A 24,810-nucleotide genomic window follows, 5' to 3' on the forward strand; every position below is an offset into this window, starting at 1 on the left:
GACAATACCCATATTGATGAATTTTTCAACTAGCTTTTTGAAGGTAATGCAACTCTCTATTGAGTGCCCCGTAATTCATGCGTGGTAGTCACATTGCGCGTTTGCATCATACCACTTAGGATACGGAGGTTGTGGAGGTTTTAAGTAATGAGGAGCAACAATATGCGCATCAAACAAGCTTTGATACAGATCCTTATATGACATCGGAATTGGTGTGAACTGGAGCTTCTCGGTACCTGGTTTCACTCTAGATTCTTGTCTTAATGAACCTTGTTAGTTAGTAGTCACCTCTCTTGGCTTACTCACAGTAACTGATTTAGAGTAACCCGTGTTGTTCACCTCATTTTCTTTTCTCCTTGGGACTAACCTCTTGTTACTCTCCTCTGCATCAATTTTCCCGCTCCTTATGGCGCTTTCAATCATTTCACCATTCATGACTATGTCAGAAAAGCTTTTTGTGGCACTTCCTAACATATGTGGGGCTTTCAATGTATTTATAAAAAGCATCATCGTTTATTTCTCTAAGAGCGGTGGTTGAACTTGGACTGCGACTTCCCTCCACCTTTGTGCGTACTGCCTAAAGCTTTCGCTCGGCTTCTTCTCCATGTTTTGAAGGGTAATTCTATCAGGAGCCATATCTGTCACATGACTATACTGTTTCATGAATGCTTGTGCCAAGTCCCTCCATGAACCAATCGTGGTACGGCTCAGCTGATTGTACCACTTAGATGCTGCCCCTGCTAGGCTATCTTGGAAACAATGTATCAGTAACTGGTCATTGTCAACATATCCAGCCATTCGTCTGCAAAACATGGTGATATGAGCTTCTGGGCAACTTGTCCCATTGTACTTCTCAAATTCTGGCATCTTAAACTTGTGAGGAAGTGCTAAATCTGGGACCAAACTCAACTCTTTGGCGTCGATTCCCCGATAATTTTCAGTGACTTCCATCGCCTTGAACTTCTCCTCGAGCCACCTACACCTTTCCTCTAACTGTTTCAGTAACTCCTCCTTCATTCTTTCCTTCTCAACCACTTCATCAAAGTCAGGAATGGTAGAGTTAACAGGATTATTTTCAGGATTAGAACCCGGCCCAGCTTGGAAGTTTGAAATACCAGCCCGAAACAGCTAAGGCATGATAGTGACAGTAGATTTGCGCGGGTATTCAGCTTGAGCTCGCATATGTGGAGGGGTGAAACCTGAAGGATAAAGAGGTTCATCATCATTTCCCTCATCGGCATTTGCCATGGTGCCCTTTCCTTTATTACTTCCCTTAGTTATCAATTGGGTTAACTTTGCCACTATATCTTCTTGGGATTCTCGCATCTTCTCAAACATCTCTTGTTTCATCTTGTCTAACCGCTCCTGCACCTGTAGCTGAAGTCGGTCCTGCATCTCCTTCTGACACTGTTCGAGTTTTTCCAATCTCTGATCCATGTCCTTAATCTTTGCTCGAGTACCGTAACGGTGTTTGATTGGTTGGTTGGTTTCTAGGTTAACCGAGTAATGGTTTTAGTTAATTAGGATCTTTTAATAATCTTTAATGCATATGATGTAATGTAATGCAAATGCATGAAATGAATGCGAAAAGAGACGTTGATTCATGTTCAATTTTTTTACTAGAAAACTTTACTAGAAAACAAATCTCTTTACATAAAGCGGACATATATATACGGCTTTACTCTCATACTCCAAGTGAAGGCATCGGCCCTTCAGATATTAAGATACATCTCACGAATTTGATCTCCTTTTTGTTTGATCTAGGTCGTAAATCCTTGCTCATTCACGTTCATTAGCTTCTTTATGAGATTGGGACCTTTGATGACTTTTGAATAAACTTTGACAATGTGGATCCTCAGGTCATGCAGCAAAGTCGTATACTCCTCTTGTTAGGCTTTTCATGCCATGTTTTCTTCGGACCACCGGATTATCTTCCACCTTATCACGAAACTCGTATTCTATAACAAGCTTTCTAATCTAGTAATCGAACTCAAATCAACATCTCTTTTCTTCAATGCAAATGCAATGCAATCATGATGTCATGCAACCAAAACAAAATAAACCCAAGTCAGTATTACACCAAAAATATATAATCCAACACAAATATGAAATAGCAGGAACATTTATTCAGGAATCCACTAGGGTTTGGTATAGATCTACCTAGGGCAAGTTCCTAAAGCTCACTAAATGAGGCTTAGTTTCTAGATTTAATGGTACCCGAACCAGCAGATTCCTCGATCCTCACCCATTATAGGCTCATGTGAATCGAGTTCAGTTCAGGGGGATACATTTCCCTGTGGCTGCACGGAGATGAAAATCTCACGAAGACATAGGTACAGATGTATCCCGGAAGTGGTCCACTAACCTGCACGGAGGTGAAAACCTCACGAAGGACTAGTTTCTCGCTCCCACTTAAAGGGGTAAAACTGACCATACAATGCAAAATGCAAATACATATCAACTAACTTGATTCAATCATGCAAATGAGTCACGATGAAAATCAATAAAGGGGAAAGGAAATCATGATTTTTTTAAAAAAAAACTTTTGACTTTCGACAAAAAAGACAAAGCATAATCAATTCATGGCTCGACTCTCAAATGTCCCCAGTGGAGTCGTCAAGCTGTCGAAACCGTTTTTTTGAAAAACAAAAATTTAGTTGTCGACTTTAAAAATAAAAATTGGAGTCGCCACCGATCCTTGATTGGGGTGTGATCGGCTCACCTTAAAAACAATTTTGGTCTGCAAAATTAGAGAAAACAGGTTCGGGAGTCTGTTACGCACGAGGAATGATTAGCACCCTCGTAACGCCTAAAATTGGTACCAAATTGATTTTTTTTATGCCTTGGTGTCGAAAATTTGAAAAGATTTTAAAAGGAAACTTTTTATTTCATGAATGAATTAAAATGATAAGACATTCTTATTTCAAAGAAATAAAACACCACACCCAGTGAGTTAGGGCACAATGTTTTTAAATCCTCAAAATACCCGAATATTGCCTTTTGCTTTTGAAAATTCTTATTTTGAGAAGAAAATGTCATGACCAGTAAGTTAGGACCCAACATTTTTGAATTCCCGAGAATAAGCTTTTATTTGAAATTTGTGAATTTATTGCAAACAAACACTTGGCTTTCTAAATTCATCGAAAAATAATCGTAATCCAGTAAGTTAGGACACGATCTTTCTCGAGAATCATGAATGCCAAATATTTTGAAAATTTGTAAAAATATGATGATTTTAATGCTGTGGCAAAACCAAAATATATTTCCCAAAAGGTATGTTAAAAAGTTAATGTACAATATGAAACAAAAACTTTAATTTAAAACATATGTGAATAAATATTTACAAAATATATATACAAGTACAATATACAAGTAAATTTGCAAATATGTGTACACATTTATTTAACACACATATACAAGGATACATATAAAAGATAGAACGGAATATATCAATCAAAAACTAATAGAAAATGCATGTATGTATTTGAAAATCGTGAAAAAAAATATAAAAGTATGTACATGTGCTCATGAAAATTTTGAAAGTAAAATGAAAATATAAAAATATGTATATGTATATATATTTACAGCATAAAAGAAATGAATATGTATATATCTATAAAACATAAAATATATAAAAGCTAAAAGATAAAAATGAAACACATAAAACGTATGTAAAATATATGCATGCGTTTAAGAAGTCTAAGAATATATACGCATTATAATAAGAAAATATGTATGTATAAAGATATGAAAATAAAATAATACAAGAATGTATATGTATATACATATATTTATATATAAAATGCATGGATTTATAAACGTTTAAAGGAATATGTGTTATAAAATATATATCTTATAAATGGTGTATAAGCATAAAAATGGAATAAATGATATAATAATGGTGTGAAAAAGGATTAAAAATGCAAAATAACTAATAAATGACATTAAAATAAAAAGGAGGACCGATTTGTAACACGCGAATTACATGCGGGGCCAGAATAGAAAATAATCTGCCCCTAAAACACTGCGCAGCAATGGGGACCATTTTGAAACAAAAATCAAATATGCGGCCCAATTTAAAAAAGAAACAAAAGGGTTTAATTGAAACGAAACGCAAAAAAAAGGACTAAACGCACAATTTCCCCATTCAGGCCAGAACGCGCGAATCCTTCCCTCCGGGTCGGGTCACCGCGCGGGTCTGGCCCCTTCAAAACGGCGCCGTTTGGCCTTTAATATTTAAAACAGTTTCCCTTCTCTTTTTTAAAAAAAAATCTGTAGCCCACAAAATAAAAGGAAAGAAAAAAAATATTCTTTAACACTCTGCTAGGTTTTTTTTAAAACTCTTTTTCGTTCTGCGCCGTCGCTCGTCGGCCACCGGAGCTCCGATGACGGCGAAGATGATCCCAAAATGGCTGCCCGAACACGGAGGTAAACTTCTCTTCCCTCTCTTCCTTTTATAAATCAATAGTAAACATAAAAAACACAGAAAAGAAAACAAAATTTAAAAACCACCTTTATATTCAAAGGGAAAATGTATTTCTCTTTTTCTGTATTTTCGTCTCTGTATTTGTATCTCTTTACACTCAAATCCCCCCCTTTTTACTGATTTTTTCCATCGGTTTTATACCCGAGAACAAAGAAAGATAAACAAATAAAAATCCCACAAAATACGAAAAGCATCATTATTCTCTGTTATTGTTGCGCTTGTATATGCCTTCTTTTTTGCTATTTGTTTCTGTTCGTTGCTGCAGGTGTGACATGCGCGATGTTCGCGGAGGTGTGCGTGCAGATGGAGGCGCGCAATGGGGCAGCAGTTGCGGCACCAGTTTGCTGCCACTGCTTAGGGTTTCTTGTTTTTGGGTTGTACAAGGTTAATGGCTTGGGTCTGTTGGGCCAAAGGGTATTGGGCTGGGGTTAATTTTGTTTTTATTTTTTTCTTTTTGGTTTCTTTAGCGGGCCGGGAAAAAAATTGGGCTCTACAATGGGTTTTCATGAAAAATGGCTATTGTATGTCGAAATTTCAGAACCATGAATCTGTGTAGTTTAGAGTAGTATGAAGGTTGAAAACTATTCTTAGATGTATAATTTTATGATTGGAATTGATTATAAGCAATGGGAATGAGTAAAGATTAATATATTTGAGTTTCAAGTTTGTTAGTCAAAAATTTCAGTTCCGAGAGGGACTAGCCTTAGACCTGTGTTTTTGTTTATTTAAGGTGTGTTATGGTTGCTAATTGATTGTGCATATTGTGTGGCTATTAGGTGTGAAGCATCAGAACCGTTAGAGGCTTCTACGAGCAAGGAGAAAGGCAAGGAAAAGCTAGTTTAAGCTTTCGGCAATTAGGCGAAAGTGTGAACGATGAGTGTTTGGAATTGCTACTAGTAGAAACTATTCATAGTGTTAATTGGGAGCTTAGGAGTAGCCTAAACCCCTATCCTAAGTTCCGAGTGTAAGTTTTCTTATACCCTTTGTTTAATTTGCAAAGTATGTGATTGTATGATGTGGATTGAGTATTAAGTTGTGATAATATGACATGCGATATATATTGTGATTGCTCTTGTGAATATGTTAGTTATTGGCATATTAAATATGCTGAACGACAGTGATGATGTTGTGTTAGCAATATAAATGTGCAGTGAAAGTGTGCAGAAAATAGTAAGTTTGTATGCGTTGAATTGTGGAATGTGATGCTAATGTAACAGGTAATGTCTGTTCATTTCTATTAAAACTTGGAATTTGTAATAGCTGGATTTTGACCCTAATCGGACATAGTGGTTTCGGGACCACAAATCTGAGTCAAAAAAATATTTTAATATTATTTTATGTGTTTATTATGTGTGAATTTGCTTGTGTGCAAATTTCGTGTTTTAATTTCATCGTTTAAGTGTCCGATTAAATAAAATGACTTAATCGTGAAATATAAAAATTTGATGGTTAAATGGGGAAGTGCCTAATTGTTGTTGTCTTTATAAAATAGAGGGTTTATGATGCAATAAGGCCAAAAGATAGTTAGTGGGCGGCATTTGGCAAAAACAACCTTGAATAATATGTTATATAATATTATTATTAAAGGTTAATTTAGTAAAACAATAATATGATAATATATGTTATAATTAAAACAAAAACAAGCCATTATCATCATCCATTAGTGTCGAAACTAAAGAAAGAAAAATTAAGAAAAACCAAGCTTCATTTGGCTAGGTTTAGGCTTGATTCAAGGTATGTTTTACTTCGATTTTTGATAATTTTTACGTTTTTGAGATCGTTGCTAAGTTATCTTTAAGACCCATGCTTGAATTTTGTGAATTGATGATGATTTTGAAATATGTCATTATGAATTCATGAGTTTTATGATGTTTGAAGGTGAATTATGAAATATATCTGTTAGAGTAACATGTTTTGTATTGGAATTTTTGGTGAATTTGAGTAATTATGGTTAAATTGTGAAAATAAAATTTTGGAGGACTAAAATGAAAAATAAATGAAATGCATGGACTTGTATGAGTATAATAAAGATTCGGCCTAAGCATAGTCTAGTCAAAATTTGAATGTTTTGTGTTTTGTGTAATTTGGACTAAATTGTGAAAAGTGTAAATGCTAGGGGAAAAATGGTAATTTTCCCATTTATATGTTTTTGGACTAAATTGAGTGAAAATATGTTTGAATGAGTTTAATTTGAATATGTTTAGGTCAAGAAAAGAGAAATTCGGATTTGGATCGGGAGAAAACTAAAGTCGTCGACTAGCCATTCTGTTCCGTTTTACATCGCCGAGGTAAGTCTATAAGTTAATAGATGTACTTAATTTAATTAAATGTGAAGTATATGTGCTGAAATGAAATATATTAAAATATTTGAGCTATTACCAAATATGAAATGATTTGATAACTATGTTTTAGCTAATGTTTTAATTGTGTTTTGATATATATAAAAAAATAAATAAATATGAATATCATGGAAAATTATGAACTTCGATATATGAAATATGTGATAGAATAAACTATGTATCAGTTTTTATCAGGCTATAAGCCTAGCAGCCTAGTGCCGGTGAGTTTTTATCAGGCTTGAGCCTAGCAGGTTTTACACCAGTGCATTATTACAGGCTTTATGCCTAGAAGGCTTTATGCCGATGTGATATCGAATATATAAAATGATCCAGAAGGCCAGGTATGAATTAACTTGTGAGTACGTATGTGATTCAATATTTATTACAAAATAGGTACTTTGATAATGAAATATATATTTATATATATTCGGTTGTCAATGAATAATTGGTATATCATTGAGGTGTTTCATAAATATGTGCATACATGATTTAATGTGTTGACACCATTTTTTTGTGAAAACGGGGTCGACTTGGATTTTAAAAATGAAAACGAAAATGGGAGTCGCCACCAATCCTTTTTTATAAGTTCTGATCGGGTCACCTCATAAAACGGTTGTTTTTAATAAACGGTTTAGATTTATTAAAATAATGCTTTTGGTCTACGAAATTCAAAAAAACGGGTTTGGGAGTCGGTTACGTACGAGGAAGGATTAGCACCCTCGTAACGCCCAAAATTGGTACCTAGTTGATTAATTAATGTCTTGGTGTCAAAAATTAAAAACTCGAAAAGAATTTAAAAATACGATCCCTCTTTATATTGTGTTATTTTAAAATTACTCGAATAAATCAAAATGGAAAATGCCTCCTTATCTCGAAGTAACAAGATGTCACGTCCAGTAAGTTAGGACACAACACCTCGTATTTTCGAGAGTAAGCTTGCCTTTATTTTTTTGTTTAAACCTCATTTATTTTAATTTTAAAGGATATTCGGTTATTTAGGATCAACGCGAGAAAAATCGAAGCTCAGTAAGTTAGGGCACGATTTCTCGAATTTTCTAAATACGGAATATTGCCTTTATTTTCGAAATTTTACCCTTTTGAATTTGGAGTACGAAATAATGGAATTTTTAAAAAAATGCGTGCAATTTTGATTATATTTGAAAAGAAATTGTTCAAAACGGAAAGAATGTCGTACACGACCTATAATGAATATACAACATACACTTAAAATCCATAAAATAATATGCATCATAAAATATACACATAACATTGATACAAATAAATCGAAATGCATGAATAATAATGTAAGAAACAATATAACAATAACATTAATATAATAACAAAACAAATACAATCCTAATAGATTTAGATTTGAAAACATTTGAAGATAACAAATAAATAATTAATAGAATGAAATTGCAATAATAATGGCAATAATTAAAATAAACAAAATCAATATTTAAAATAGTGAATAAATAAATAAAATAAAACCTAATGTAAGTTTGATCAAAATTAAGTAAATAAATAAAAATTAAATGAAATATTAAATAAAATGTTTTTTTATGAGTAGATAAATAAATAAATAAATAAAAACAATTAACCCGACTAGGGACTGAATTGAAAACGGACGCAAAATCTGGGGCTCGAATCATAAATAAATAAAAGAGGTTGCCAAAAAACTGAACTGAAACGCGCTCAAAACTCAAGGGACCGATTGTGAAATATTCCCCCACTCGAAACGCAGCGTTTCAACGAGGATTAAAATGAAATCGCCATAAAATTTATGGGCCAAAATGAAAGAAACGAAAGGATCAGATTGCATTGCACTATAAAAGAGGAGGGGCTGAACGCGCAAATAGCCCCTCCAGGCACAACACACGGATCCCCTGGAGCAGGCGAGTCGGGTCGCGCGGGCAAAGGCAACTAAACGACGTCGTTTCGACGTCCAGGCACTTTGCGCCAAACGACGTCGTTTAATTAGCAATATAAAAGCCAGATTTTTTTTCTTGAAATTTCATTTTTCAGTATTTCTTAAAAAAAACTCAACAGCCCCCATTTTCTCTCAAACCCTCCTCATATTTGGTCGTTTGATCGCCTTAACGCACTTTCGTGGCCATGGCCGGCGTCGTCTTGAGGCTTTTTCGACCAGTAGCGTTGAAGCGTTCAAAGGCCAAAACCGCAGATCAGGGAAACAATGAGAGGAAAAACTTGGCCCCTTCCCAAACCCGAATCCAACGACGGTGAAGGACCACCGACGGCGGGGCGAGTCGGCTTTAGGTAAGTTTTGCTTTCCCTTTTTTATTTTCGTTTAAAAAAATAAAATAATAATAATAACAAAATAAAGAAGAAGAAAGATTTAAAAAAAACCAGTAATCCTCTTAGTTTCTGCTTTTTATTTCTATTGTTCGTAAAAAGGAAGAAGAGAAATACATTCATCCGATTTAGGCTTTTATAGCCTATTTGAACAACTCTCCATTCTATTGTTTTTGTTTGTTTCTGTTGTTTGCTTCTGTTGTCTTTTAGTGCTTGCGTGTTGCAAGCGGTGTCAGAGAGACGTCAAACACGCGGAGAAGGCCTGGTGCACATACGGCGGCGGTGGCTGGTAGCAGGAGGAGCGGCAGAGGCGCGAAAGGTATGCGGGGTGGACCTAGGTGCGGCACACCTAGGGTTTCTGCCTTTCTTTTTGTTTGGCTGAAATTGTTTTAGATTTTGGGCCATTTGGGCTTTAGGGTTTTGGTTTATTTGGGCATTATAATTTGGGTAGTGGAATCTGGGCTTGTTTTATTGTAATTGGACTATTTTGAGTGTGTTGGGCCCGGGCAGATTTTGGGCTTTACATAATGTATTCGGCCATGTAGACTATATGTATATGTGAGTCGTTATACTATGAATCTTGGACTTAAGTATACAATTAAATGTATGTATGGATTTTACGATTAATTAGATTAGACGTTGAATAATAAAATGCTAAAATAACTAGGTGAGTATTCGGCCTAGTGGTGTTTGGGTGAGGAAATCTATTAACTATGAGTTTTAATAGTTTGAGATGAAGTTTGGTAAAGTTAATGTGGTTAGTTAAATTATATAAATTGATTGTTATTAAATCATTTAATTTCTTAAAGACTTACTAAGCTATAAAAGCTTACTTGGTGTGTTTATGTTTCTTTGTTTTATAGACTTTTATATCAAGCTTCAAGCTCGAGGATCGTCAGCGAAGTTCATCACTCTATCTACTATTTCGGTATTTAAATATTTGAATTCAAATTATGGCATGTATAGGCTGAATGATATTTTGAATGTCGCAATTTTGAATTTTGTATGTGTAATTAATAGCCATGCGAAAATGGCTTATCTCCTTTTGTTTGAATTTGGCTTTGATGCATATGGTTTAATGGTCAAAGATGGAGTATTTGCTTATGTCATTTATGTGCATGGTTTGTTGGGTTTTGGTATAACATGTATCCGGTTATGACATATATATATTTGATAGGTTAAACTTGGTCATATTGCTTTTGACATATTGGATTGAAATGATGTATATTGTTTGGATTTATTGAATTCGACTATGAGATTATTATATGTATAATGGTGCATGAATTAGTTGTTATCATGTTGAATGTGTATAGGATAGTAAAAGTCAAATATGTCATATAAGTATGTTATGTTTAATTTTGATATAGTATGGATTTGGTTATGGCATTTAGTCGAATGGTTAGGTTGGTCTTATTGCAATTGATGTATTGAACGGTAATAATGTTGTGATTATGCATTTTCAGTTTTAATATAGGTTCATGATAGGTTATTCGGCTTTGTAATGAAATTGTTAGTAAATACATTATATGGCATGTTTGTGTGGAAGGATAAATATGTGATATACGTTATATGCATCTATAAGCTTATGATGTATATGTATATATATATAAATATTGACTATGATGATTCGGTTGTTTAATAGTATAATGAATTATGTGTATAAACAAATTTGGCTTGTTAAATATGTGATATATGTATGGCATAATTAAATCATTATGTGCGGTTAATGGATGGAGAATATTGGATCGTTGGGTTTTAATTTGCACATGGATTGGTTTAAATATGTTTTATGCTAATTAAGCATTTGGAAGTATTGTATATGCATATGAAGTGTATTGAAACATGTCTAATTCGATTATGCAAGTAACTATAAGATTTGATTTGTGTTATGTTATATTGATGAATATCTATTTGGTCTTATTAGATATTGTCGAAACCACTTTTTGAAAACGAAAATCTTGTTTCGATTTAAAAACAAAAATTGGGAGTCGCCACCGATCTTTTATTGAGGTGTGATCGGATCACCTTTGAAAATGACTTTGGTCCACGAGTTTTAGAAAGAAAACAAGTTCAGGAGTCAGTTACATACGAGGAAGGGTTAGCACCCTCGAAAGGCCCAAAATTGGTCCCTAATTGATTAATTAATATCTTATAGTCGAATGATAAAAATCTAAGATTTAAAAAAAGTGATTCCCCTTTTATTAATACTATATATTTTTTAGAGGAAAAACGTTTGGATAAATTTGAATGAGTGTAAAAGGCTTTCTCGCCTCGAGGCAACAAAATGTCGTACCCCATAAGTTAGGATGCAACATTTGAATTCGCAAGAATAAGCTAACCTTCAAAAACTTTATTGAAATTTAGCGATTTTGAAAAATAAGAAATATTTAGCCATTTTAGTTCGACGAGAAAGTTGAAACCCCGTAAGCTAGAGTATGATCCCTCGAAGTTCCAATGATGACATGTAGCTTGCTTTTAATTTTATTAAAAACATATGTTTTTGAAAATAAAAGGTCATTTCAAGTTAACAAGAAAACTGAGACCCCGCAAGTTAGGGTACGATTTCTCGAAACTCTGAAACGCGTTACAAAGCCGACTCAAAACGTATTTAGTTTATTAACTTAACATAAAGGGGGGAAAAGAATGATCACGTATATTGGAATTTGGCTTACGATATGATAGCGAGAAATACGAGCGTAATTGTATGTATGGCATAATAATACATAGCAAGAATATAAATAACAATGTAAATACAAAAGAGCAAATTAAGGTATACATATACATAGCAATAGTCTCACATCATATATTATACCAACATACAAAGGTTAATGAATTAAAAGTCAATCAAAGCACCAAACAAATTAACACACATGAAATTGTACAAATTTTAAAATAACTAAAAGCGAATAGCATGAAAGAAGGAAACTACAATCGATAAACCATATGTTAAAATAAATTTAAAACAAATAGTATATACATATGAGAATTTAAAAAATAAATAAAAATATAGTTAAAAGTAAATGCTACATAAAATAATAGTATCCAAATAAATTTTAAAATAAATATTATATAAGGAGAAAATCAAAATTCATAAAATAATATACGAATACTAATATTAATAAATAATGTATACGGAATGAAAAACTTCATATAATAGTATATATAGTAATATGTATAAAAGCTTAGAAAAATAATACATATAAAATTAAAATGGTAATATACAATAAATTTAAACAATGTCAATAACAAATTTAAAATAATATTAAGCTTAATCATTAAAATAATATTAATTTTAAAATTAAATGCATTAAAAATAAGGGAATAATAAATACTTAAATAAAATTTAAAGAAAATCAAGCACATTAGATTAGTAGGGATTAAATTAAACCCAAAATAGAATTAAAAGGGAAAAAAAGAAAATAAAACAAAATGAAGGGCCAGTGCATAATGCGCGAATAACATGAGGGCCAAATGGAATATATTCCCTTCCCTCAAAACGTTGCGTTTTGGTATGGACCGAAATGAGAAAAAAATAAAATGTCAGGCAAAATTTAAAAACAACCGTGAAAGGATTGATATGAATGCGTCATAAACGCAGGGGACCATTTGTGCAAATTCCCCATGCGCTATAAAACACGCGAATCTGGGACTAACGGGTCGAGTCATCAGGTTCTGTCCTATACGACATCGTTTTGAGGCCATTGAAGCAGGCCACAAACGGCGTCGTTTCGTGGCAGTTATAAAATGAAAAAAAAAACTTGAAAATTCTTAATACAGAACAGGCAAGAAAGAAAAAAAATAAAAGAAACCTAGGGGTTTCGTCTTTCTCCACCGCCGTTCTCAGCCAATCTGAATCCCCGGCATCCCGTCTAGCTCCGATTTGAGTGAAACAAACGTGGATTTCGACGACGAAACCACGAAGGTAATATTCCCCTTCTTCTATTATTATTTATACAAAAAAACAAAAAAATAAATAAATAAATAAATAATCCAACAACAGAGACGTGATTCACCTTTAATTTTTTTATTTTATTTTTCTCTCTGTATTTTCAGTATGCCTGTGTATTTTTTCCCCCATTACAATGAATCAATCAGCTCTTTTTATAGCCGAAAATACAAAATAAAAGAAAATGAATCCCCAAAAATCTCGCATGTTATCCCATTTTTCTGTTATCCTATTTGAGATTTGCTTGCTATTTGGATCCGCTTTTTCCGCAGGTACGGAGGTCGTGGAGGAGGCACACGCACGCGGGGGCTCAGCACACGCGGAGGAGGACTTGGTTGCAGTTAGGGCAGCGGCGGCTAGGGTTTTCCTTCCCTTTTTGCTGCTGAAAAATGTTTAATTTTTTGGCCATATTGGGCCACTAGGGTTTTTTGTATTTGGGCTAATTGGGTTTGGATTTATTTTATTTGTAAATGGACTGTTTTATTGGTTTTTGTAAGGTATATGGGCTAGGCCAAAATTGGCCTATTACAAATATAATGGTATATTCGGTTAATGCTTGGGATTTATTATGATATAGATGTTAAATATTGTGAAGGTATAAATATGCTATGTATTGAGAGATAAATAATGACCGAATATGCTTAGGTTAGTTATGTAGTATTAATGAGATATGGATGTTTGAAATTGGCTCAAATAATATACCTAGGTTATTTGAGTTAGATTGAGATAAATAATAATAATAATAATAATAATAATAATAATAATAATAATAATAAAATACAACTATGTTTTATTTTGAGTGGTTCGGTATACGTAATTAAATTCTTTGTAAAGAGTACAGATTTGGTGAACTATGAATTGTACTTGTGATTTTAGAGATTGAATGTGATCATAGTGTTCAATGTTTTATCATGCTATGTTCGGTAATACCTTGTAACCCTAATTCGGCGACGGATACGGGTTAAGGGTGTTACACAATTCATCTCTGATTTCAACGAGCTAGTGGAGGGACCGATTAGACATATGTGATTAGGGCTCAAATTATTTATAATTAAGCTCTAGTTTTTCACTTATTAATTATAAACTCATTTAGTCACGAAGCCAGTCCACTATAGTATCGTGACTAAGCTCTCCCCAATGGCATACCATTATAAAAGCAACTACTCAGTGTTTGTCAAATTACCTTATCATAAGTGTGTTACCCTCATAGGATGTCATTGATCTCTTTAAGATAAAATTCGTTCTCCCAATATGATTCTATTTGATCTCATGGTAACCATTACATCTTCCTTCATAAAAATCAATTATTATTGAATAGTAATTAAGTCATTCATCACAAAGACGAAAGGCCTATGACCATGTTTACTTTTCATCAACTATGTAATGCCCGGCCGCCCTAAAATGGAAAATTTTCTATTTATGCCCTTTGAAATTTTTAAACTTTTAAATTAATAAAGATAAAATTACACTTTGCCCCCCTTAAAAATGATAAAATTTTGATTTAATCCTTTAAAAATTATAAAGATAGAGGCTATTAAAATGGTGAAATTGTAATTTTCATTTAGGCCCTTTGAAATTTTAAAATTTTAAATTAGTAAAGGTACAATTGCACTTTGGCCCCCTAAAATGATAAAATTTTAATTTAATCCTTTAAAAAGTATAAAGATAGAGACTATTAAAATGATGAAATTATATTTTTACCATCGTAAAAATTACAATATAATTTCGCCCTTAAAATTTTTTCTAGCTTAGCCCTGAATACAATGTTCATATTGTCTATAAATAATGATATTAAGATTGGCAATGGAATGAGAAACTACTATAAACAAAACAAGGTTTGGTTTTTCTATTAAATTTTTTATTAATTTTTATTTTTTTTATTTTTAAATTTTTTTACTTTGTGTGATTTGTTTTATCAGTTTATTTACTTTATTGGAAATCTTCAAATGAAAGATGAGTTTTCAAAATATTTCAGAATCTAATCGAAAAATTGAATCTTCAAATGTTCTAAATAAATAAACTAACTATTAATGTAACTTCTCTTTTGATTTCTTTTTCCTCTATGTATCTTAATTAATTGTATTTTTTTAAACCATTACAATGTAAAAATCATTTTATTGTGTAACAATAGTCTTCAATTATAATATTATATTCCCTAAAATGAAATTGTTTTATTTAGGCCATTTATAATTTATAAAGTTTTATTGTATTCCCTAAAATGAAATTGTTTTATTTAGGCCATTTATAATTTATAAAGTTTTAAATTAGTAATGGTAAAATTGTACTTTGGCCTCTAATAATGATAAAAATTTGATTTATCCTTTAAAATTATAAAGATATAAACTATTAAAATGTTGAGGTTACATTTTTACAATCATAAAATATACATTTTAATTTTAACCCAAAAAATCTATTTTGGCTCTACCACTTTTACTCTACTAAATTTGTATAAAGTAATCTTAAATTATTATTTAAATGTAAAATAGTAATATTAATTTCTCCTTAAATTTTTAAGGAATTTTTAACATATACACTTCTTTCATAATTATAGCACCATATTTGTTGTTAACATTAATTATTTCTTATTTTCTTTTTAATTTTAAGTAAAACTTAAACTTTTTCAAAACTGACAAATCAAAAAGAATTTTGAAATAAATTCGATAAAAAGATTTTTTTTTTGAATCTACATGTTAAATACATTGAATTCGTATTTCTAATTTTTAAATGATTATAAAAATATTTAAAAAATTAATAAACTAAATTAACTCGGTCAAAAACTAATCTATTTATATGGTGTATATATAACAACATATCTATTTTTATAACAACTACTAAAATTTATAATATATATAACAACATTTTATATGGATACAAAAATCTATAATTTATACCAACCTATTTATTTACATTACAATCTCTCTATTAGTCCTCTTACAAGAAAGATTTTAATCTCTTCTTCTCTCTTTTTTTTTTTTTTATCTTAACTCTAGTTGCCTTCGCCTTCTCTAGCCAATCGTCATCACCAAATGGCTCCTCTTTGCTTCTTCTCAAATCTCACTTCAGATTTCCCAATAGACCTTCAAAATCCCAAGATTAAGACCTTAAAGCTTCGAACAAGGCTTCAATAGATCTTCGCCGTCCACCGTCTGATCACCATCACAACTTTTCTTCGACCAACCATGACTCTTAACCACTCAAATCATCGAACTGGTGGCTTGAGTACTCCAACCCACAAAACCCGAAATGGGTGTGGGTTTCTTCACTTTTGATTCTCTTCTTTTTTATTTTTTTTCTTTTTACTTCTATCTTTTGATGCAGGCCAATTTGGGATTCTTGTTCTCTTTTTGCTGGTTTGATTTTGGATGCTTGCTATTTTGTATTTTTGTTTTTGCTGATTTTTGTTGTTTTGTAGTCGATTTTGAATTGAAGCTTCATAACATTGCCACAAGCAAGAGGTCCGACCAAACTGATGCCGATGAACGGGCTGTGATGGGATCTCCCTTGACGTTAGCCCAAGCAACTGTTTTGATACCAGCCTCAACATTTTCGCCGTTGATTTTCAATTTTCACTATCATGGAAAAAGATCAAGCTTCATGGTAGCTAAGAGCTTTTCCAAGTTCCGTTTGCCAAAAAATTGTTTCCCAATTTTTTTTTCCATTCTAGGCCCTAATTTTAGGTAAATTTTGGGTAAATTAATTGTCAATCTGCCACGTCAGCTAATTGGGTTTCCAACGTGGCAAGTTAACTGGCCACATCAGCTAGTTAACTTGCCACATCAGTGGTCCCATTAAGATAGTAACGGAAAATGTTAATAAGTGACTGATTTGTCACTTTTTGATAATGTTAGTGCTTGTTTTGTTATTTTTCTAAAGTTGAGTGACTGAAATGAAACCTAAGTGACTGTTTTGTCAGCTACCCCAAAATTGAATAAGTATTGGTGTAATTTACACTTCTATTTCAGTGCAAAAATGGGAGGATTTTCCCATCATTAAAAATTGGATTTGTTTTATTGAGGGTTATTACTCACTCCAATCGGATTAAATATTCTGAATTTAAAGATATAAAATGAGGGAAGAGGGACGGATTTGAAAACCGAGAATCCAACAAAAAGGATGAAATCGCCACTGTCCATGATAACTGCAAACTTTTTCCATTTTCTCCAGAGAAAATTGACAGTGACATAATAAATTCTTCAACCTCACATTTAGTAAAAATGATCCTCTTTTATGTTTTTGGAATATTTTTGTTTTGTTATAAAAAAAGATTTTACGTACTTATAATTAAAAAAGACCCTGATTTTGATATTAAAAATTGGGTGGGAGATTTTGTTGCTGACATTAAAAAGGATAAAAAAACATTTATTAAAATGACTCAACCAACCAATTCAATTTTAAATAAATTATTTAAAAAATCATTAAATTTGAAGTTCATTCAGAATTGATATATCAGCTAATTCCCAGTTCAACCCACGAATCCAGGGAAAAGGCTAAAAACAAACCAAGCGGAGAATGAATGAAAACTTGAACCAAATTATCATTCACTAACGGCAGAAATGGGAGAATATTACAACATTCAAACAGGATACAATTGAGTTGACCCATGTTAACACCCTAATTCCCTGTTACTCAAAAGAATTAACTGTACAAATAAATATCTTTTTACACAATGAAAATGGAAATCATCAGCAACAGGAGTTAAAAATAGAGTAATAAATATGGTTAAACTCTATGGCTGATCCTTGCACTTGAGAAGAGCCATCATCTGTGATCTCGAGTAACCTTGCCTGTTTCGAAGAAAATCAATGTAAGTTCGGAGTCTATACCGATCTGAGTTTGTAAGGGAAAATGGAGGATTCAGAATGAGAGATGGTGCTTCCACTAGAAGGAAGACTAATAAACGCTCAGCCTTTGAATACAATAAAGCTGCACTTTCCATATCACCCATGAGCTCTTCAACCTGCAAAACACATATGCAGGAAGCATCTCAGCTGATAAGCCTTTTACTTCAACCTTTTATCACCTTTATTCAAGAAATCTTTTATGACATTCATCAACTCTGTAATAACTTCATTTTATATTATATAAGATCTCCGCTTGATCCATTCTTCATGCCCACTAACTTAGATGAATGAATATCAAGGTGAGAAGAAAAGACTCACTCCTCCATGTCTTCCCAAGGCAAGGGCGGCTTGAAATATTGTCTCCATTGCATCAGGCATCTCTGTACTTCCTGCAACCATGATGACAACATGCTAATTCAGAATCCTTAAATTAAACGAATCTCAAGTGGCTTACTTTGTTTCCTTTCTCATGAGCAATAATTTTCATATGCATTTAGTTGCTTTCTTATTGTGCGAGCAATTTCAAATTGGAACAAAAAATACTAATACAGGGAGTGAGTAATCATTATCAAAGGCTTACCAGGCTCAATAACCTTGGCAAGTTCCTCAGCATGCTCAACTTCCCGGAGAAATTCCCTTTCTATCTCTGAGGATATATCCTCTGGCCCTTCTGGGCTGACAACATTCGTACATTCTTCCGTATCAGATGTTTCATGTTTCCTGCTGGCACCCAATCTGCTTGCCTCTCGGCTTGGACTTCCTTCTGTACCCGATGCAGCCTGGGTGTGGCAAATATGCAATGCTTGCTTCCAAATTGCAAGAATCACAAGCTGGATTGAGAATGCTTCCAGTTGCCTACCTGCCTCAATCTATCAACAAACCATGATAATGTATCATACAAAATAACCACAATAAACCTTGTGATAGCAAGGAAAATAGTAAGAGATCCTAGCTAGCAAGATGTTACAGAAGCAACAGTAATCAACATAGAGAGTGGCATTGAGTTGTGTCATTTATACTATTATACTATTGCAAATATTTAGCATGCAAGCATGGGGAAGAATAAAGGGAAAGACTGGACCAAGTATGCTGTCACCCTACTCTGCATAACGCACTGATAACAGGTTTATTATGAACTAACCTTTTCATGCACTAATTCTGTAATTGTAGATGCACAATGCTGTAATGACTTTATCCTAGTCAAGCAATGAGATGACGGCTGTTCCAGAACATCTCCAATATCCATGGATCCTTGAGAAGTCCCAGGGGCAGAACTCTGACTGTCCAAGCTTCCTGCATGACAGATTTTGACATTGGAGGGACCAATAATTGGCATGGGGGCAGTTGATGCAGTTTTATTGACAAAGGGAATTAGAGGAGGATTCTCAGATTTGTATGGAATATGATTTGGCTTGGAAGTAACTGAAGAAGATGACACATCCAAGGGAGGTCCAGACACAAGAACATAATCTTGGTCAATCAACTCCAGTGACTCTGCAACTGAGGAAACAATGCAGGAGTGACAGTTAAACCAGACATGTTATTCCAAGGATGAAAATTGCGCGAAGAATGTACACTTAGCAATATAAGTTGGGAACTAGATCATAAAAGTATTGGAACATGAGATTGCTGGTACCTCTTGAACGAGTATTCACAGATCTTTGATCCATGGATTTGTGAGGTTCGTGCAGAGCTTCACTTGACACCTTGCAGCTTTCAAGCCTGAAACTAGCATCTTTCAATTTTTGTCTTGCACCACTGTATTTGGATGTAAAGTCTACTCTATTCACAGGACTAGATGTTGCTTCTCTAGCATCTTTTGCATCAGCAGAAAATCCATAAGCAGATTTCATCAAGGACCTCTTTTTCGCAAAGGAAGGGCTACCATCAGGACCACTAGAATCATCATCTAGAAAGAAAGGAAGACAGTCCTCCTGAAAGCTTTCCTCAGTATTCCTCACAGCACCACTTTCAGAAAGAGGAAAACCAGCTCTTGGAAATCTCTGACTCCTGCATATACCTCAAAGTTTCAGTATTAAGGAACTTAGGATAATGCATATAAAAGAAAGATGATAAAAAAAATCATTTGCTCATTTACCTCAAAGATTTGTCAGGTTGGCCCTCAGAAAGAAATGGGTGGTTGAAGAACTCTTCAAATGTTAAACGTTCCACTGCATATACAAGGATAAAGAGAACAGCGAGAATGAAGCCAAGAATATAAATACTTGCTCAGCACTAAAAATACATTGATAGCATTGCTGTATAAACAAGACTCTGATGGCTCTCCTTGCTCATTGTCTTGACACATACGCTAAAGCTTTATCTTAGCATCATCTGCATGGTCTAGCACGAAGAGACGACTACTTTACATTACAATGATTCTTGTAAGCTCATTTAACAAATAGTTGGTTGAAGTCGTTCGTGATTATAACATCAGTGTAAGTGAAAAGGAAGAAGAATGGGTAATTACAAACTAAAGAATTCAGATTGAGGTTGAATCCTAGGAATTATTCTTTCAGACACCTCTAGAGTTGGAAATCCTCATCATCCTAGAATAAAGTATCGTCTAACCATAAAATGGTTGTTTTGGTCTCTAATATGTCAGCAAACAAATCACTTGTATATTGGAAGTTTGTAATTTAATCTACATCTGTGGAATACCTGGGTTACGTCGCAGCAATTTTTGACATAAATCTTTGCAATCAGCTGTCAAATAATCATTTTCCACAGGGAAATGCAACTCAGTTGATTTCAAAATGTTCTGGAGTAACTGCAAACACCAGATATATATATGTTTATAAAGAGATTAATGAAATCGCAAAGGTGCCAAAATAATCACAGGTCAACTCAGGTGATCAATTGCAAGCCAAAAGTTAGAACAATTCAAGAACCCTAGGAGATAATTTGAGACAAACAAAAAAGTTAAAAGTTCATTTAACTTGTATTTGATTGTTTCCAGTGAATGGAGTTTTCCCAGTAACAAGCTGAAACAAAATAGCACCAACACTCCAAAGATCTGCCTGCGTATTAAGGTCAAGTTAGAAGGCAGTAATTTCAGGCATGAAGCAGACGAGCAAGAGGAATCTTGTCTTGTGTGGGAAATAACCATCACCTTTGCATCATACTTCTGCAGCTGCATTATCTCTGGAGCCATGTAAAGAGGTGAACCACATAATGTTTCAGCAAGCCCCCTAGGTTGCAGAGATCTGACAAAACAGAATTGTATGTTCTAACTATTGAATATGGGTGAAAAAAGTCATTTGAAAAGCATATGTGCACAGCACAGTTAGTACTGAAGGTATATATTTTTCATCTTCTTTCCCTCTGTCCATAATTAAGGTCTATATAAACAAATGACCTTTATTCTAATTGAAAATACACAAATGGGTCGCAAATGCAAAAAATTTTCCATTATGACAAACAAGAGAAATATAGTAGATATAATAATGAAGAACTTCCTTGACTAATATCAGCAATTAAAAACCAATTATGCTGGACCATTGCAGCCATAATTCTTTCAGCTATTAATTCCAAAGAATATCCAGAAGCTTCAGTCTCCATTCTTCACTGTGTCAAGCAGCAATATATAAAGTGCTTATGCCCTAAGATAATACCTTATATTTCTTAATTTGAGAATTGAAACCAGTCTCAAACAATTTACAGCTGAACACATAATACAAACTATTAAAGAAGATGGGTAGTCTCAACATGTAATCTTAACAACCAAAACAATTGCTAGCAACGCATCACAAAACTCAAATCAAACAGCCAAGGATAAGGCCCTTGACTAGAAAGATGGAAGTGTACTTTTTACTCACAGGGATTCCTTAATAATAAATAAATAAATAAAGGGGAAGAGAGAAAGGGAATAAGAAAAACACCCTATAAGTGGGTGGATCAATGTGATAGTTTACCTTGCAAATCCAAAGTCCGCAATCTTTAAAACTGCATTGCTGTCATTTGTTGAGAGAAGAAGATTCTGTTCAAAAAGCAACATTATAAAGAAAATATCCAAAGAAAACCTTACAGCATGGACAAGACTGACATATAAATAAATGTCTTTCAACAAAATGAACCTGCTTTTAAATGCAAATTTACCAACATATAGAACTTCATCAAATTCAATAATACTGATCCAAAGCAAACCCAAAAATAGGAGACATCCCTTACATCTTAGTCCTATTTGATTACAATTACAGAAAGAAAATAATACGACTTTTTAGTAGGCATCTTTTTTACTCATAAACATAAGTAGCCAAAAAATTAGATCAACATTCGAACTTGAACTAAACAGAACAAACTGAACCTGAGGCTTTAGATCCCGATGTATAAGATTATTGTCACGGAGAACTAGGAGGCCCGCCGCTGCAAGAAGATGGTTACTGGAGTCTTGAGTGACTGAAATTCAATGGATAAAGAAAAGCACCAATGGTTAGCCGCATACCTAGCTGTTGCATGAAATGCTTTGCAGTTGCCTCAGGGACACTTCCATAGCGTGTAACATACATAGAAAGATCACCCCCCTTGCAGTACTCCAATACAAGATGTATCTTTCCAGGAACCTAAAGATATGCATCCAAACCAAAATTAAGATATGATTAAGATATATGCTATAAGATTACTCAAATAACAAGCGGAAGTAAAAATTTTCTGACATGTACATCAGCATTATCTCAGAACAACTTTGTTTCCATATCAAAGTTTAATATGAGTGACATTTTCCAGAAGACCTCAACTTAACCAATCGATAGAGCAAAATTGCAACTATGAAAATCATTAGACCACTCCGTGCAGCCCATGGAATGAAGGGTAACAGCATTAAATGCTGCAGAAGGAAGAAAAAAGATTTAGATATACACAAAAACAGCCCCGAGCCGGCGAGCTTCACAAACATTTACATGAAATTAGCTTTTTAATTTAGTTTTTCTAGAGCACTGCCGATTTAGCAAGTTTTCCAATGTTACACAAATGCTTCTGACATAGTATTAGTGGCTATAGATCAAAGAGAAACCAAATTTAAATTTGAATTCAATTTTTGGTATTTTAAATCGAGAAGTCTCAACGCAATAGAGATTAACACAGACAAAATAGACAGATAGACTCAAAGTTCTACTCTTAATTAATTAATTCTCTACTTCTTCCTTTACTTTCTCAGCATCCAAACAACTCCTGAAAACTAAACAGAAATATTTGTTTTAAAAAAAAAAAAACGAACCTCAATAATATCATGCAGTCGAATAATATTAGGATGATTAATTCTCTTCAAGATAAAGATCTCTGACATCAAACTATCCTGCAACTTCTTATTCAACCGACTCGTTACGATCTCCTTTATCGCCACTTCCGTTCCATGAACTCGATGCCTCGCATGCCAGACAATCGAGAACGAACCCGACCCGATTTGCCGGCCCACTAAATAGTCCCCTACCACTCTTCCCCTCCCTGTTGGTTGAGCCATTACAGACGAAGCTGGAGAAAAAGAAAACCCTAGGATCCAACGCCGGAATATGAAGCTTAAATATTAAAGAGTATCCGTATTCGACCCGTATTTTAAAAGGATTTCTGATTGGCCATGTGAGGATAATATGGAGAGCAAGAAAAAGGAAAGGTAAGAGAGGAGAGAGGAGAGAGGAGGGAGAGGTTAAAAAAAACAATTAATGGAGATTTGGAGTTTAATTACTATTATGTGCTCAATTATTGAGGTCTTAATTAATTGTGATTAGGGATTTTGATTGCTTCTGTAAGACCACAAGCTTAAGGCGTACAGAATTAGGAATGTGAGACAGAACCGATCTGTTTTTCTTCTACTTATAAATATCTCCTTATTATTTAATAAAATAAAAAAATTTAAAAAAAAGTGCCATTCATGCTTCACCTAGAATAAGAGCCTAATTATAAAAGGATAATAATCTAGACTTTTATGGTTGAATTTTCGTTTTATCATAACTCTCTATTTTTTCAATTGTGATAAAGAAACTGAATTAAGTTAATTAGCATGGTTTATCTATGGATACTTCTATTTTTGCTACTTGCTTTCAAGTTATAATTATCGATTAAAGGAACCCAAACATATTCATTATAAAAATGTCTTGATTTTGTTCTGCTTGCACCTCGGTACAGGTACTCATAAGCCATTTAAACTCATTAATATTTGCAAATAGTTACTACAAATTCATTTATACATACTCTCTTTTTTAAAATATATATTTAGTAATTATATCTTTACTATCAATTATTTTATATTAATTCTAAAAACAATTTACCATATTTTTTATATTTACTTTATGAATATAATATGATATAAATTATATAATATATAATAAAATTCATATTATAAGTTTGAAAATGGGTCGAGTCGAGTAGGGCTCAAGCTTCAATATTCAAAGCTTGAGTTTGTCCCATATTTTAAACGGCCTAATTTTTTACATAAGCCCATTTTTCAGAATTAATATTTTTGTCCAAACGTTCCAAATTTCAAGCTTAAACAATGACCTTTAAAAGGTTTATTTGATAACAAATTTTAATATTTTAGCCTAATCAAATTTTCTAAATTTTAGAGGTTTTTCCTCTAGAAGGCAATCTAGCATGGCCTTTCTCCTAAGGCTAATCTCTAAGCTTCTGGCATCCCGACGTTTTGCCCTTTTTCTTTAGTTCTACATCGTAATGTTATGTTCGGGTTTGCCTTGACATCTAATGAACGAGCCAGGGGTTCTGATCCTCCAAATCATAGGGGTCCCTTAAGAAATTATATCATTATAAATAATGGCAGTTCATATCTCCAAAGAATCAGTACTTCCTTCGGGATGCCATGTATAGGTGTCCTATCACTCAAAAAGATATGGTAAACCATCTGGCAGCCCATGGTATCCGTTCCCCCAACTATGC

General features: G+C 33.4%; 1 protein-coding gene across 3 annotated transcripts; it reads right to left on the reverse strand.

The window, feature by feature from the left end:
• Window positions 1-17,594: 17,594 nt before the first annotated feature.
• LOC105780097 (serine/threonine-protein kinase ATG1c) lies at window positions 17,595-23,647 on the reverse strand. 3 transcript variants are annotated; one of them, XM_012604218.2, is made up of 14 exons: window positions 23,141-23,289; window positions 22,587-22,750; window positions 22,370-22,487; window positions 22,232-22,290; window positions 21,840-21,904; window positions 21,038-21,131; window positions 20,865-20,945; window positions 20,587-20,695; window positions 20,024-20,096; window positions 19,562-19,935; window positions 19,067-19,425; window positions 18,506-18,794; window positions 18,244-18,314; window positions 17,595-18,041 (listed from the first exon to the last, which is right to left on the reverse strand). In XM_012604218.2, exons 3-14 carry the CDS (start codon window positions 22,431-22,433, stop codon window positions 17,811-17,813), a joined length of 1,869 nt encoding a protein of 622 aa, XP_012459672.1. In that variant the 5' UTR covers window positions 22,434-22,487; window positions 22,587-22,750; window positions 23,141-23,289; the 3' UTR covers window positions 17,595-17,810. The 3 variants fall into 3 exon arrangements, with proteins under 3 accessions (XP_012459672.1, XP_012459671.1, XP_012459669.1); XM_012604217.2 differs by having other exon boundaries at window positions 22,581-22,750; XM_012604215.2 differs by lacking the exon at window positions 22,587-22,750 and having other exon boundaries at window positions 23,141-23,647.
• Window positions 23,648-24,810: the final 1,163 nt, after the last annotated feature.

This window comes from Gossypium raimondii, chromosome 4, assembly GCF_025698545.1.
Source record: "Gossypium raimondii isolate GPD5lz chromosome 4, ASM2569854v1, whole genome shotgun sequence".
Lineage (NCBI taxonomy): Eukaryota > Viridiplantae > Streptophyta > Magnoliopsida > Malvales > Malvaceae > Gossypium > Gossypium raimondii.